Source organism: Nilaparvata lugens, chromosome 6 (assembly GCF_014356525.2).
Source record: "Nilaparvata lugens isolate BPH chromosome 6, ASM1435652v1, whole genome shotgun sequence".
Taxonomy (NCBI): domain Eukaryota; kingdom Metazoa; phylum Arthropoda; class Insecta; order Hemiptera; family Delphacidae; genus Nilaparvata; species Nilaparvata lugens.
In genome coordinates, this window is record NC_052509.1 from 2,542,282 (window position 1) to 2,554,900 (window position 12,619).

The 12,619-nt window shown below is 33.8% G+C and overlaps 2 protein-coding genes across 2 annotated transcripts in view; one reads left to right on the forward strand and one right to left on the reverse strand.

Moving 5' to 3' along the window:
- LOC111057205 (anaphase-promoting complex subunit 2) overlaps positions 1-9,212 on the forward strand; it is a 28,096-nt gene extending 18,884 nt beyond the window's left edge. Inside the window, 3 exon segments of the mRNA XM_039429934.1 lie at positions 1,609-1,694; positions 6,294-6,449; positions 8,476-9,212. Of these exon segments, the coding sequence (XP_039285868.1) occupies positions 1,609-1,694; positions 6,294-6,449; positions 8,476-8,682 (449 nt within the window). The 3' untranslated portion in view covers positions 8,683-9,212.
- Positions 9,213-9,227: 15 nt separating this feature from the next.
- On the reverse strand, positions 9,228-11,975 carry LOC120351766 (dynein assembly factor 3, axonemal-like). The gene is made up of 2 exons (XM_039429935.1): positions 11,463-11,975; positions 9,228-10,148 (listed from the first exon to the last, which is right to left on the reverse strand). Exons 1-2 carry the CDS (start codon positions 11,821-11,823, stop codon positions 9,565-9,567), a joined length of 945 nt encoding a protein of 314 aa, XP_039285869.1. The 5' UTR covers positions 11,824-11,975; the 3' UTR covers positions 9,228-9,564.
- Positions 11,976-12,619: the final 644 nt, after the last annotated feature.

The following is a 12,619-nucleotide window of genomic DNA, read 5'->3' on the forward strand; positions in this document are numbered from 1 at the left end:
TCCACAATCAATATTAAAATATTAAATATTCAAATCAATGATTAGAAGAGAATCAACAGGATAAACCCAAAACTGTTTCTCTCCCTAACTTTGATTAGTCCAAAATGAGGTTATGCAATATTGCAAGAGTAAAGTGTATTGAATTGTATCACTTGTGAAGAATCTGAGTAAATTTCAGCCATTTCCATTTAATGAATTATTTATTGCCATAAGTAATACCACATTTTGATATACTAGATTTCTATATGTAGTAAAATCATGAATCCAACAATAAATGCCTTTAAATTATATTGATGCATTCTGTTATTCTTGCATTTTAATTCTAAGATTAATATCTTATTACAACTCTCACTATGTGAAATGTATTGTTGATTATTTGTTTGTATTTCTGTGATAAAACATTACTGACTCTTATCCTATTATATTAAGCTAGCAATTTCTATATATCCTGTTATATTAAGCGAGCAATTTATGTATGTTTATATCTGGTTATTTATATTTATATATGGTTATTTATGTTCAACGGATCTCGAAAATGGCTCTAACGATTTTCACGAAATTTGTAACATAGTAGGTTTATGATATAAAAATTCGATTGCTCTAGGTCTCATCCTTGGGAATACTCGCTGAACGACATTAAAAGGATAATTCATCCTTGGCTGAAACAGCTGAGACTTTCGTCGTCTGAGGATAGTAGAAAGTGAGCGAATAATTCTGTGGAAAATCAAAATATCGCACCCCCAAAATTCATAAGCTGACGTATAGCCAGCTGTGAAATATAAACACGATCATTTTAGAGAATTGTGTTCTGTTTATCAATAAATAAAAATAACGAGCGAAGCTCGGTGCCCCGATATTTTGTTTATATTTGGTTATTTATACTTATTTATATTTGGTTATTTATGTCCAACGGATGTCGAAAACGGCTCTAACGATTTTCACGAAATTTGGAACATAGTAGGTGTATGATATAGAAATTCGATTGCACTAGGTCTCATCCCTGGGAAAACTCGCTGAAGGACATGAAAAGGATATATTCATCCTTGGAAAAACAGATGATAATTTCGTCGTCTGTCGGTCGATAACAGAAGATTCGTGTATCTGTATGGGAGATCAGCTGTGTAATCAATTAGCTTACCTTATCTCGCGAGAAATCTAGAAATTTTAATTGTCTCGACCAAAATAATCGTTGACATGATTTGTTGACATGAGATGATATATATATCATAATATTCAAAGTTAATTATTATTTTACAGTTTTAAGGGATTAGTGAGTGTTATTTAGTTATTCAATTTGGTTTGTAAAAAATCTAAATTAGAACTTTTATGTTTTCAAATATTTGGACTGAAAAATTGGACCTGAATTCAAGTGTATGGAGCATAACCTACTTTTTGGACCATTTATAGTGTATAAATAAAAATTCGGGGAAGAAACAGTTTTTGAAACCTTCCCCAATCATTTTGAAGAATTGTGTTCTGTTTATCAATAAATAAATAACGAGCGAAGCTCGGTGTCCCGATATTAGAAATTGATTAAACAACTCAAGCAGCCCTATTAAAATACTTTATGACTAACTCCATATTCTATTTGTTTTCTAAAAATTTCAGATCAATGGACCATAGAAGAATTAAGTCAAGTTTTAATGGTACCTGCCACTGCTCTTAGGAGGAGAATCGCATTCTGGCAGTCTCAGGTAAAATCACTCAAACATCATCATAGATGTAATTAAATTATAAATATTTATCATGGTTGTTTTCAATTTATAAATAATATTTATAATAATATTATATTATAATATTTATAAATTTCAATTTATAATATCTTGAACAACAATGTTAGAGCATCAAGTTCAATTTCATGCTAAAGTATGTTTCATAAATAAATATTAACTTTGACTTATTACAAGCACTTTGCCTTTGATTCAAGTTTTATACACAACTTTGACTTGAATACAATAATAGAAATGAGTAGAATAAAACCAACAATCATGATTATTCTGTTGCATATCCGTACTTTATTCATTTATTTATCCATTTCATTGACAATTACAAATCATAAATATATAATGAGTAGAATAAAACCAACAATCATGATTATTCTGTTGCATATCCGTACTTTATTCATTTATTTATCCATTTCATTGACAATTACAAATCATAAATATATAATGAGTAGAATAAAATCAACAATCATGACTATTCTGTTGCATATCCGTACTTTATTCATTTATTTATTCATTTCATTGACAATTACAAATCATAAATATATAATGAGTAGAATAAAACCAACAATCATGATTATTCTGTTGCATATCCGTACTTTATTCATTTATTTATTCATTTCATTGACAATTACAAATCATAAATATATAATGAGTAGAATAAAACCAACAATCATGATTATTCTGTTGCATATCCGTACTTTATTCATTTATTTATTCATTTCATTGACAATTACAAATCATAAATATATAATGAGTAGAATAAAATCAACAATCATGACTATTCTGTTGCATATCCGTACTTTATTCATTTATTTATTCATTTCATTGACAATTACAAATCATAAATATATAATGAGTAGAATAAAACCAACAATCATGATTATTCTGTTGCATATCCGTACTTATTCATTTATTTATTCATTTCATTGACAATTACAAATCATAAATATATAATGAGTAGAATAAAACCAACAATCATGATTATTCTGTTGCATATCCGTACTTTATTCATTTATTTATTCATTTCATTGACAATTACAAATCATAAATATAATATGATTGGGAGAAGACAACAGACATAGCCCAAAACTGTCTTCTCCCAAATTTTTACAAATAAATGTTTAAAAAAAGAATAAGGTTAAGATTTCACTTTTACTTCAAAATATTAAAATAAAACTTGAATTTCAAAAACACTTATGAAGCGAAAATGCACTTACTATTGGCAGTGACGATCGTTTCGACCTGGTGTTGGTTATCATTAGACTGAAGCTACGCTAATAATGAAGGTATTGAGTACTTTGTCCTCAGACTAAGCTAACCTAACCCAACTTTAGTCTGATGATGACCCACAACAGGCGGTCGAAACGATCGTCACTACCAATAGTAAGTGCATTTTCACTTCATAAGTGTTTTTAAAATTCAAATCATGATTATGTTTGATGTGAGTGTTATTCACAATGAATAAATAAATAAGTGAACACAATAGTGTGACTCGCTAAGGTGGGAGGACGCAGACTATCTGTACTCCAAATGATGTACACCATGAGTAGACTGAAGCAAATCACTCTGTGAGTATGCCAATATTAGGGCCAAGTCACATGAGGTGATTTTTCAGACGAGTCGGCAGGGCAGGGAACTCTCCGATTGGCTGATTGGGTTGGCGCTTGTGAGTTAGCTGATACTCAGCCAATCGGAGAGCTTCCTGTCTTGCCGACTCGTCTGAAAAACGCCTCGTGTGGCTTGGTCCTTAAGTTTGGGAAACGACAGTTTAGTGGGTAAGCATCCAGTGTTGAGAGCGTGGCTATGTCGGGGACGCACGACAATGTTAAATGCCCCTACCCTTCATGGCTGGGCTATCAACTCTGGAAAAGACAGTCCCACACAAGGTTGGCTTAGATTGCTTCACTCATGTATGTGTCTAAATTTTTGAAAACCTAATTGGACTAATTCCAATCAAATTCGAGAATGGAATAGTAAGGGCTATAAGCCTGTTTTCCGTTCCAAATCTTTTTATAATTTTGTAAGTGTTTTTGTCTGTGCTGAATAAAATATGCATTCTACCGTCCTCTTTACAAAATATCATGTTGAATTACTCCATTCTGTCTTTTAGGGCCGTTTGCACAGTATAGATTGCTAAACTTGTTTAAGTTAATCTGAAAGTTTAAACTTGAATCGGTTTTCTCAGTGCATTACTAATCCAGTTAAGTAAACTAGTTTAGCTTTAAGTTGGTAATAGAATGTCATCGTTTATAATATCATGAAGGCTGATTTTTACAGGAAATTTGTTATTTGTTTACAAACCATCAGTAAATTGAGGTTATGTAGCAACTATTTTAGTATTTTCTGTTTTTGTTCAAAATCCACAGAGCTGTTAGTAAGCTTTACGGTTATAAAAGTTTGAAAAGCGATCAAAAATCTTTAAAAATTATGTTTAGTTGGCAATAGAAAATATATTCCAGAATGTAAGATAAAAAGTTATTTTGTTACGCTTGAATCTTCTACGGTCTTTCTCGTTTATTATACATATATCTCAGTTATGTGTTATTAAAAACATGTTTTCTAATCGGATACCACTGTTAAAAATTGTCTCAATTTCTATCAAGTGGTTTATTCAATCAAATACTAAATTGGCAGTTGCTGTACTTAATCAAAACCGTTAAAAAATTCTCTATCCCAGAAATTTGAATTATTTGTTTTTTGCCCAATTTTTTTCAGTTTCAAAATTTCTTCGCAGTCATCTTTATCAATCGCATTGAAAACTTCTATCATTCCTCCATTACAATTATTTTACATTCAAATAATGATTCATATATAACCTAAATTAATAATAATTATCTTCTACAGAAGCATTTAAAACAACTGTCGAAAAATAATTTACTATCAGCTGTTTCCCCATCAAACTTTACAGATTTCAAGTTAATCCAAATTATTGGTTTGAACCTCCTGCTTGGAGGTTTAAACTTTCCCAGAGTTTAAACTCAATACAGAGTTTAAACTGATACTGTGCAAACGGAATTTAGTTAATCCAAAAAAAATCCAGATTTGGTTTAAGCTTTAGCTTGAACTTACACTGTGCAAACGGCCTGTGATGATAAAACAGCTGTAATATTTATAATCAATCAGGAAATGGCGACATTACTTACTTGGACGAGAATTTACACTTATCACAGACCAGAAATCAGTTTCATCATGTTTAGTAATAAACAAACCAGCAAGATTAAGAATGACAAAATCCAACGATGGCGCCTTGAATTGTCAGAATATAAGTTCAATATAATTTATAGAGTTGGAAAAGAGAATATACCAGCAGATACACTATCAAGAGTCTGTGCCACTGTTGGATGCCATACAGATATAAAGAAACTGATAAAAATTCATGAGGACCTGTGTCATCCAGGAGTTACTCGACTCCATCATTGGACCAAAACAAAGAACTTACCATATTCAATAGATGATGTAAAGAAGTATGTTCCAAATGTATTACATGTTCTGAAATGAAACCACGCTATGCCAAAGGAACTGGCCGCCTTATCAAAGCAACTCGACCATTTGAACGTCTTAATATGGATTTCAAAGGCCCACTACAATCAAGTTCAAGGAACAAGTATATTTAGTTCTTATAGACGAATATTCCAGATTCCCATTTGCCTTCCCCTGTCCTGACATGACTACTAATACAGTAATAAAACACCTTACATCACTATTCTCTCTTTTTGGTGTACCGTCTTACATACATTCCGATAGAGGAACATCATTTATGTCATCAGCTTTGAAAAATTTCCTACTATCAAAAGGATTGCCAGCAGCAGAACATCGCCCTATAATCCAGCCGGTAATGGGCAAGTCGAACGGTACAATGGAGTTATATGGAAAAGTGTGATGCTAGCCCTAAAATCGAGAGGTTTGAACAACAGTCACTGGGAACAAGTTCTCCCCGATGCCCTTAACTCTATTCGTTCCCTATTATGCACAAGCACCAACTGCACACCACATGAGCGGATGTTTTTACATGCAAGAAACTCAAGTAATGGAAAACCATTACCAACCTGGCTATTGACACCTGGACCAGTATGGTTGAAGAAGATGACAAAAAACTCAAAACAAGAATCGCAAGTTGAATTAATCGAGAGTAACCCTGAATATGCGTTTGTTCGCCACAACGACGGCAGAGAATCGACAGTCTCACTTCGCCAGCTCGCCCCATACCCCACGAGTGCCGATTGATATTAAGGGGGGAAGATTGTGATGATAAAACAGCTGTAATATTTATAATCTGTTATCTCTGTTACTAAGACACATATTAAGTCGAATAAAGCTCGTGTTGAGTCCAATTTCTATTACACGGCCCTTAGACAAATAATTAATATACATAATTATAGAAATGTGTTTCACTTCTTTGTGAGTGTTTTTTCTTCAATTTTAAAAATGAAAGATTATATTGTTTGGATAATTGCAGACTTTCAGACGAATAATTACTTAAAATGTGTTTTACTTCTATGTTAAGTATTTTTCCATTTTTCAAAATGGAAGATCTTATTGTTTTGATAACTGATTGAAAAATATGAACAGGGATTGTTGCGCGAGATCTCGACAGACTGCTTCCTATTGGTCGAGGAGAGTGGAGCCAAGTCCAAAATGGCGTCTGTGCCGGAAATGGTTTGTGAGGACGAGGAGACCGAAAGTGTCATGGCGTCGGCTCACGATCAACGCGAAGAGGAGCTACAGGTTAGTCACCTGATCGCTGGTTTAACGGCCGTTTGTCCTCGTTTAACCGCCAGTAAACTTGTTGTATCAAAACATTTTCAAATGTTTTGATAATTTTAGATCTGTGGCCGTTTGTCTGCGTTCAACCGCCGGTCAACTTGTCTACTACCTGGTGCTGTTTTACATGGAGCTCCTCGGATCTATGAGATTTCAAACTGTGTAGTGTATGAACATAACCCTAAAGGCTCTGTTCAATTAGATTTCAAAGGTGAAAGGAAAAGTTAGGGAGGTTTGGTTTTGGCTTTTTAATGGCAATATTTTATGCCGCATCCACATGTTAGCCCAATGAGGGCCAATGACGACCAGCGCCAGTGATTTGCCAGCGCTGGCATACATGTGGACTAGGCATTGCCATGCTGGGCCAGCAACTGGGCCAACATGTGGACTAGGCATTAATGGTTGAGTTCAAAGCCACTGATCAATTCCATCGGTTTTTTTTCACGTTCAGTAAAAAACCTGATCACAGATTAGTGATCACAGTTGAACCACAGAATGGAAAGTCGGCTAGTATCTTGACGCCATAATCCGCCATCTTGAAAGAAAGTGTAGCATTTTAATACATCATTAGTTTTAATTTCTAACAAGATGATGCAGTCATGTGTTGTGGTCTTGGTGCACTCAAATCTTGGTTAGATTGATACCTTCCATTTTGTGTGTATTCTGTGGCTGAACGGTTGCTCATGAGTCATGACTGACAGATGTTTCCCCTGTTGGTCATATTTTGTAAACAAAACTAGAACTTAACCTATTTCATTGTAATCAAATAAAATGGAAAACCATCAGGTAATTGGAGTTGTTTTAAATGCTTTGTAAAATATTTTAATTGTTATTGAATTTATGTAATCATGCATTTCTCTGCTCCCAAATACATTATAATGGAGTCCATTATTTGTAAACAACCTCGTATTCAGCCATGTCTGTTTACGTTCAGCTACTCTATTTGCGTTCTTTTCCATCGGTGTAAACTATGATTAACTGATCAGTGAACGAACCGGATATGACGTATTTTTTTCTTATCAGTTAGACCAAAGACCTTGAAGAGGTATAAACGCACAATACATTTGCCTTCCCAATGCTAGCTCTTACTTGAAATTAAAGGTTCCATTGAGGTATTTCAGCTCGAGATATTATATTATAATATATATTTTGAAATATTATAGTTCACAAAAATCTCCAAGATCTTTAGTATGTAATAATCGTCGAAGTTGTTTCCTCAATGGCCGATTTCAATTGCAAGTACAGTAGCGCTGCATGTGAGTCTATGCATCGTTCAACGACCAAACAGTGCTTCGTTCAGAGCCACGTTTACTCACCGGTCTCATCGTTCACTCACCGATCAGTGGCTTTGAACTCAACCAATGTTATTTCAAAAATTTTGATAATTTTAGATAATAAACACGAATAAAAAAGTTGAAATACTCGGACGTTTGATATATTGCATATATGAATGACACCCGTTTCACAGAATATAATGCAAGCAAACAAACAAATCAAGTTGTAAAGAGACCAACTTGCAATAACTTGAGATTAACTTGTTAAGCGATCGACTCATTGTTGAAGTTTTTTTTTGTAGTTATGTAGCTGTCTCACTATCTTGTATAAAAATATTATCCTTCAACTATTATTAATAATTTTCTGTCCCTCTACTATTATTTCAATTCATTCTAAGCCTTGGTTGCATATCAGTGAGATTCAACCGCGCTATCACATTGTTCATTGGTTTTTATTGACTTTGGTTCTGTAAGAATATTTTCATTTTCCAAGAATCTGTTCACAAACTTTTGCCCGGTTTCACCTAGCTCGGTCAAGAACATGACTAATTTTCTGTTCAACTTATTAATTTAGAATATAGTAGGTCTTTTTTATTTGTTGACGTCTGTTGATGTTATGTACATTTGATGACAAATTAACTGTTGTTATTCATTAATTTGCATAGATTAGTTGTCTTCAAGAATATATTTTCAACTATATTTTCTTTGTTTGACAGGTGTTCTGGTCGTACATAGTAGGTATGCTGACCAACCTGGACTCCATGCCGCTGGAGAGAATCCACCAGATGTTGAAAATGTTCGCTTCGCAGGGTCCCTCGTCAGTGGAGTGCAGTCTGCAAGAGTTGCGGCTATTTCTCGACAGGAAAGTGCGCGAACATAAACTGTTGTTCAGTGGGGGCTTCTATCGGTTGCCAAAATCATAGGTACTGTTTTTCAAATGGAACTTCATCAAAAACATAGGTACCGTTTATCAACGATTTCAAGAATCCAAATAATAGGTACTGTGCCTTACTGGTTTTTAAATGGAACCTCATTGAAATCATGAGTGCCGTTTTTCATCCATTTCACCGATCCAAATCATAGCTACAGAACTGATATTTAAATGGAACTTTACCGAAAGCATAGGTGCCATTTTTAATCCATTTCACAAATGTGTCATGGAGGAAAAAAGTAGCACTATCAGCTAAGCTGAAATGTTCATGTGCCGGTTGCACAAAAGCCGGTTAAATTTGAACCGTGATTAATTCCACGAAAACCAATCAGAGAAGCCGTCTTTTCAAAAATGCCTTCTCTGATTGGTTCTTGTAAAGTTAATCACGGTTAAAATTTAACCGGCTTTTGTGCAACCGGGCCTTGGTGATCTATTATTCAAACTTGTTCTTATATCTATAAATAATGTAGATTGTATTGAACATTGCTATTAAAGATGTTGAAGAATTCTTTCATAATTGGATAAAAATGATATTCTATTCATATTACACTATATTGGATAAATGATACAATATGCTATTCCAACTTCTAATTTTCTAATTGAGTTGTTTTATTGACACAAAACTTGAGTTTCAGTGTTCATGGTATCATCAGTTATTTGAAGCTCGATGATGATGATGATGATGATGATGATGATGATGATGCAAAGAGCAAAACATGATTGAAACCTTGGGTTATTTTATCAATACAACTAGTCAAGTAGAAAATACAGTTCCTTTCAGTATTCAACCACCCATTGCAGATAGAAAGTCTCTATTATAAACTATTTTTTTATTAATTGTTGTATAAATATGAAATCATGTTTTAAATTATCCTCAATTTTCTTCATTTTCAACATTCTTTACAATCTGATCGATACTATTTTTGGAAACATCATCTCTTTCATCGGGAATCTCATGCAGTTCTTCAGCATTTCCCAGGCACTTATCACCATCACTTTTATTTTGATATTTATACTTAGCATAACCATCTTTGTTCAAGTCGAAAGGTTCTACTAGTGCGCATGAGCACAACTTCATAACTGAGTCTATTTCAGCTGGTGTTTTCGCGAATTCCTCCTTATACAAAGATACAACATAGTTTCTATTCTCTACTAGAACTTTCGCTCCATTCTTAACCATTGTAAACAAATCGGCTGAAACTTTTTTCAACACATTTTGCGAAATCCAAATCAAGTCGAAAAAGTTGTTGAACTTTTGTTTGTGAGGGAGGTCGGTTATGGCTGAAGGCGGGAAAAATGTTACTTTGAAATTGGGCAAAGGAAGAGAGGTGTAGTTGTCGCGTTCCTTAGGTTCTTTTTTCAAAAAATCTTCATCCTTTTTCTTTTTTTGTGATGGTTCTTCAAATTCTGTGGATGTATGGATAGTTTCAGTTAACTCTGTAACCATCACTCCCAAATCTGCAAAAATGAAAAAGTTGAAAAAAATTATTTCCAAAGATGAAAAATGTAACTTTGTAATAGGCTAAATATACGCATCATGCAAATTCAAAATTATTCCATATCTTGGGCTTTCATCCACATTACAAATGATGCATGATTTTGGACCGCCTTGACGAGCCGAGAAGAATGAAGTGTAGTATAATGAAATCTGAGCATTGTTTCAAATGTTATAAGTGTTTGAAATTTTGATCCTTGAGGTGTCCTTATGCGCGCCTCTCCACGAGGAAATACTGAAATAAAGTGCATCTAACGGGTGATCCCCAAAGAACATAATCTCATGAACTCATGTATATCATTGTGCGAAATATCAATGTGAGGGCGATGTAATTGGTTATGATTGTTGAAGCTGAAAATTAGGTGTTTTTCACAATACAAGGAGCATTGTTGTCAGGTGTACCTGGAAATATATAATGAGATAGATCGCTCTACCTGATCTAAGATTGTAGAGCACAAACATTCGCCAGAGGAATTTTGAATTATACATCTAAATGGTAACAATCGGATGATATTGTTGATCAAAAACTAAAACTCATCAGAATTGATTTTTTCTTAAAATTTTACTCATTTTTAAAAAATCATAAATCAGTATTTATTGGAGATACATACGTAGATATTGGAGAGAGTTACGAATGATCTCATTTTATTCAAAATTTTTAAAAAAGGCGAGAGGAAATGTTTCTGTCCGATTACTGGATTTGGCAGAAATAGCTGATAACTGGAAAATGAACCGAAAATACGAGGTTTTTTGGCCATTCTGTATCTTGCACAAGGAAATTTCGCATGAAGAAATTTGTTCTGGACTTGTCTCATGTGTCCAAATAATATATTAAAAAATCAGAACTACTATATCAATTGCAAGCTTTTCTATGTCTATATTGACTGGACTAGTATAAGTTTCAGCTCATGCTTGATCATAAAAATTACAATTAATGAAAATCTCTATTTACAGGGTTGATTTATTAGTGTTTGAGTTTATTCTTCAGCCAAGTTTCTACTACAACATATTTGTACGTTTTCTACGGTCGTATATTTGACATAATATCTATATACGTACAAAGCTCTCCCATCTTTTAAGCTCTTCCATCATTGAAAACTACAATTTCATTGCTGCTTATCAGAAGCTACTGATAATTTTTTCTAAGGGATTGTTGTACAGTGAAATCCACTTTCAAAATTGTTAGAATGAAAAAATATAAATTTACAATAAAGAATGCTGATAGTTTTAAAGTAAATCTAACTATATAATAAAATGAATCCAAATAATATACTTACTCAGCGAATCTTTCTCATCGGCATGACAGTACGGCGTCTGATGCTCAATCTCCCAAAACATCCTTGAAAGATTCCTGAACATAATGTCGGTTGATCGTTTCAAGTGAACGCCATTTTGCGTTTTCAGCATTTCTTTATCCTCACAGTCTAAACCAAACGCGATGTATGGCGCTGAAACCTGGTCGCCCAAGAATCCATGATGTAGAATTTGGTCTTGATGCTGGAATATGGCATTGGTCAGCGTTAAATTCTTCTCGGACATTTCTGTTTCGAGCCAGGTAAACGCTACTCCCGTCTCTCTCCATTTGCTGTACTCTCTCGCGTTGATTCTCTCCCCATGACGTCTCTCACTCAGTTTCATGTTGTAGTCCCAATCATAGGCGCCCTTTCTTGAATCATATCTAAAATAATTCCATCACATTAGACACGATTATTTTGCAGCTTGTTATAAAGAGTGAGTCATATGCATGGGAACCCTTCAATAAGTTGGAGACTGTTGTAGATATAACACTGTAACTTTCAGGATAAGTTATTGGTCAAATACTCTACCTTTTGACGTACAACTGAACTTCAACCCCTCATAAGGGGGGTGACTTAGGGGTTGTAACTCAAATATGTTAAATTTAAACACCCATTGTGTAGTACATCATTTTAAAGGCCTATCTGAAAGAAGAAAGATGGCATCGATAAAAATGTTCTATGATACTTTTATGCAAAATGGCGGCTGATTGAAGTTTTCGTTTTTAAAGAAATAATTGATAAAGTTCAGTCAGCCGCAATTTCGCATAAAAGTATCATAGACCATTTTTATTGATGTCATTCTCCTATTTATGAAAAGACCTTTGAAATGATGTACCACACAATGGATGTGTACATTCAAAATATTTGAGTTACAACCCTTATTTCCTTAAAAACTAAAACTTCAATCAGCCGCCATTTTGCATAATAGTATCATAGAACATTTCTATTGTTGCCATCTTTCTTGTTTTAAAAAGGCCTTTAAAATTATGTACTACACAGTGGGTGTTTACATTCAAAATATTCTAGCTACAACCCCTAAGTCACCCCATTATGAGGGGTTAAAATTCAATTGTTGAGTATTTGACCAATAACTTATCCTGAAAGTTACAGTATTATATTAGGCCTATCTACAACAG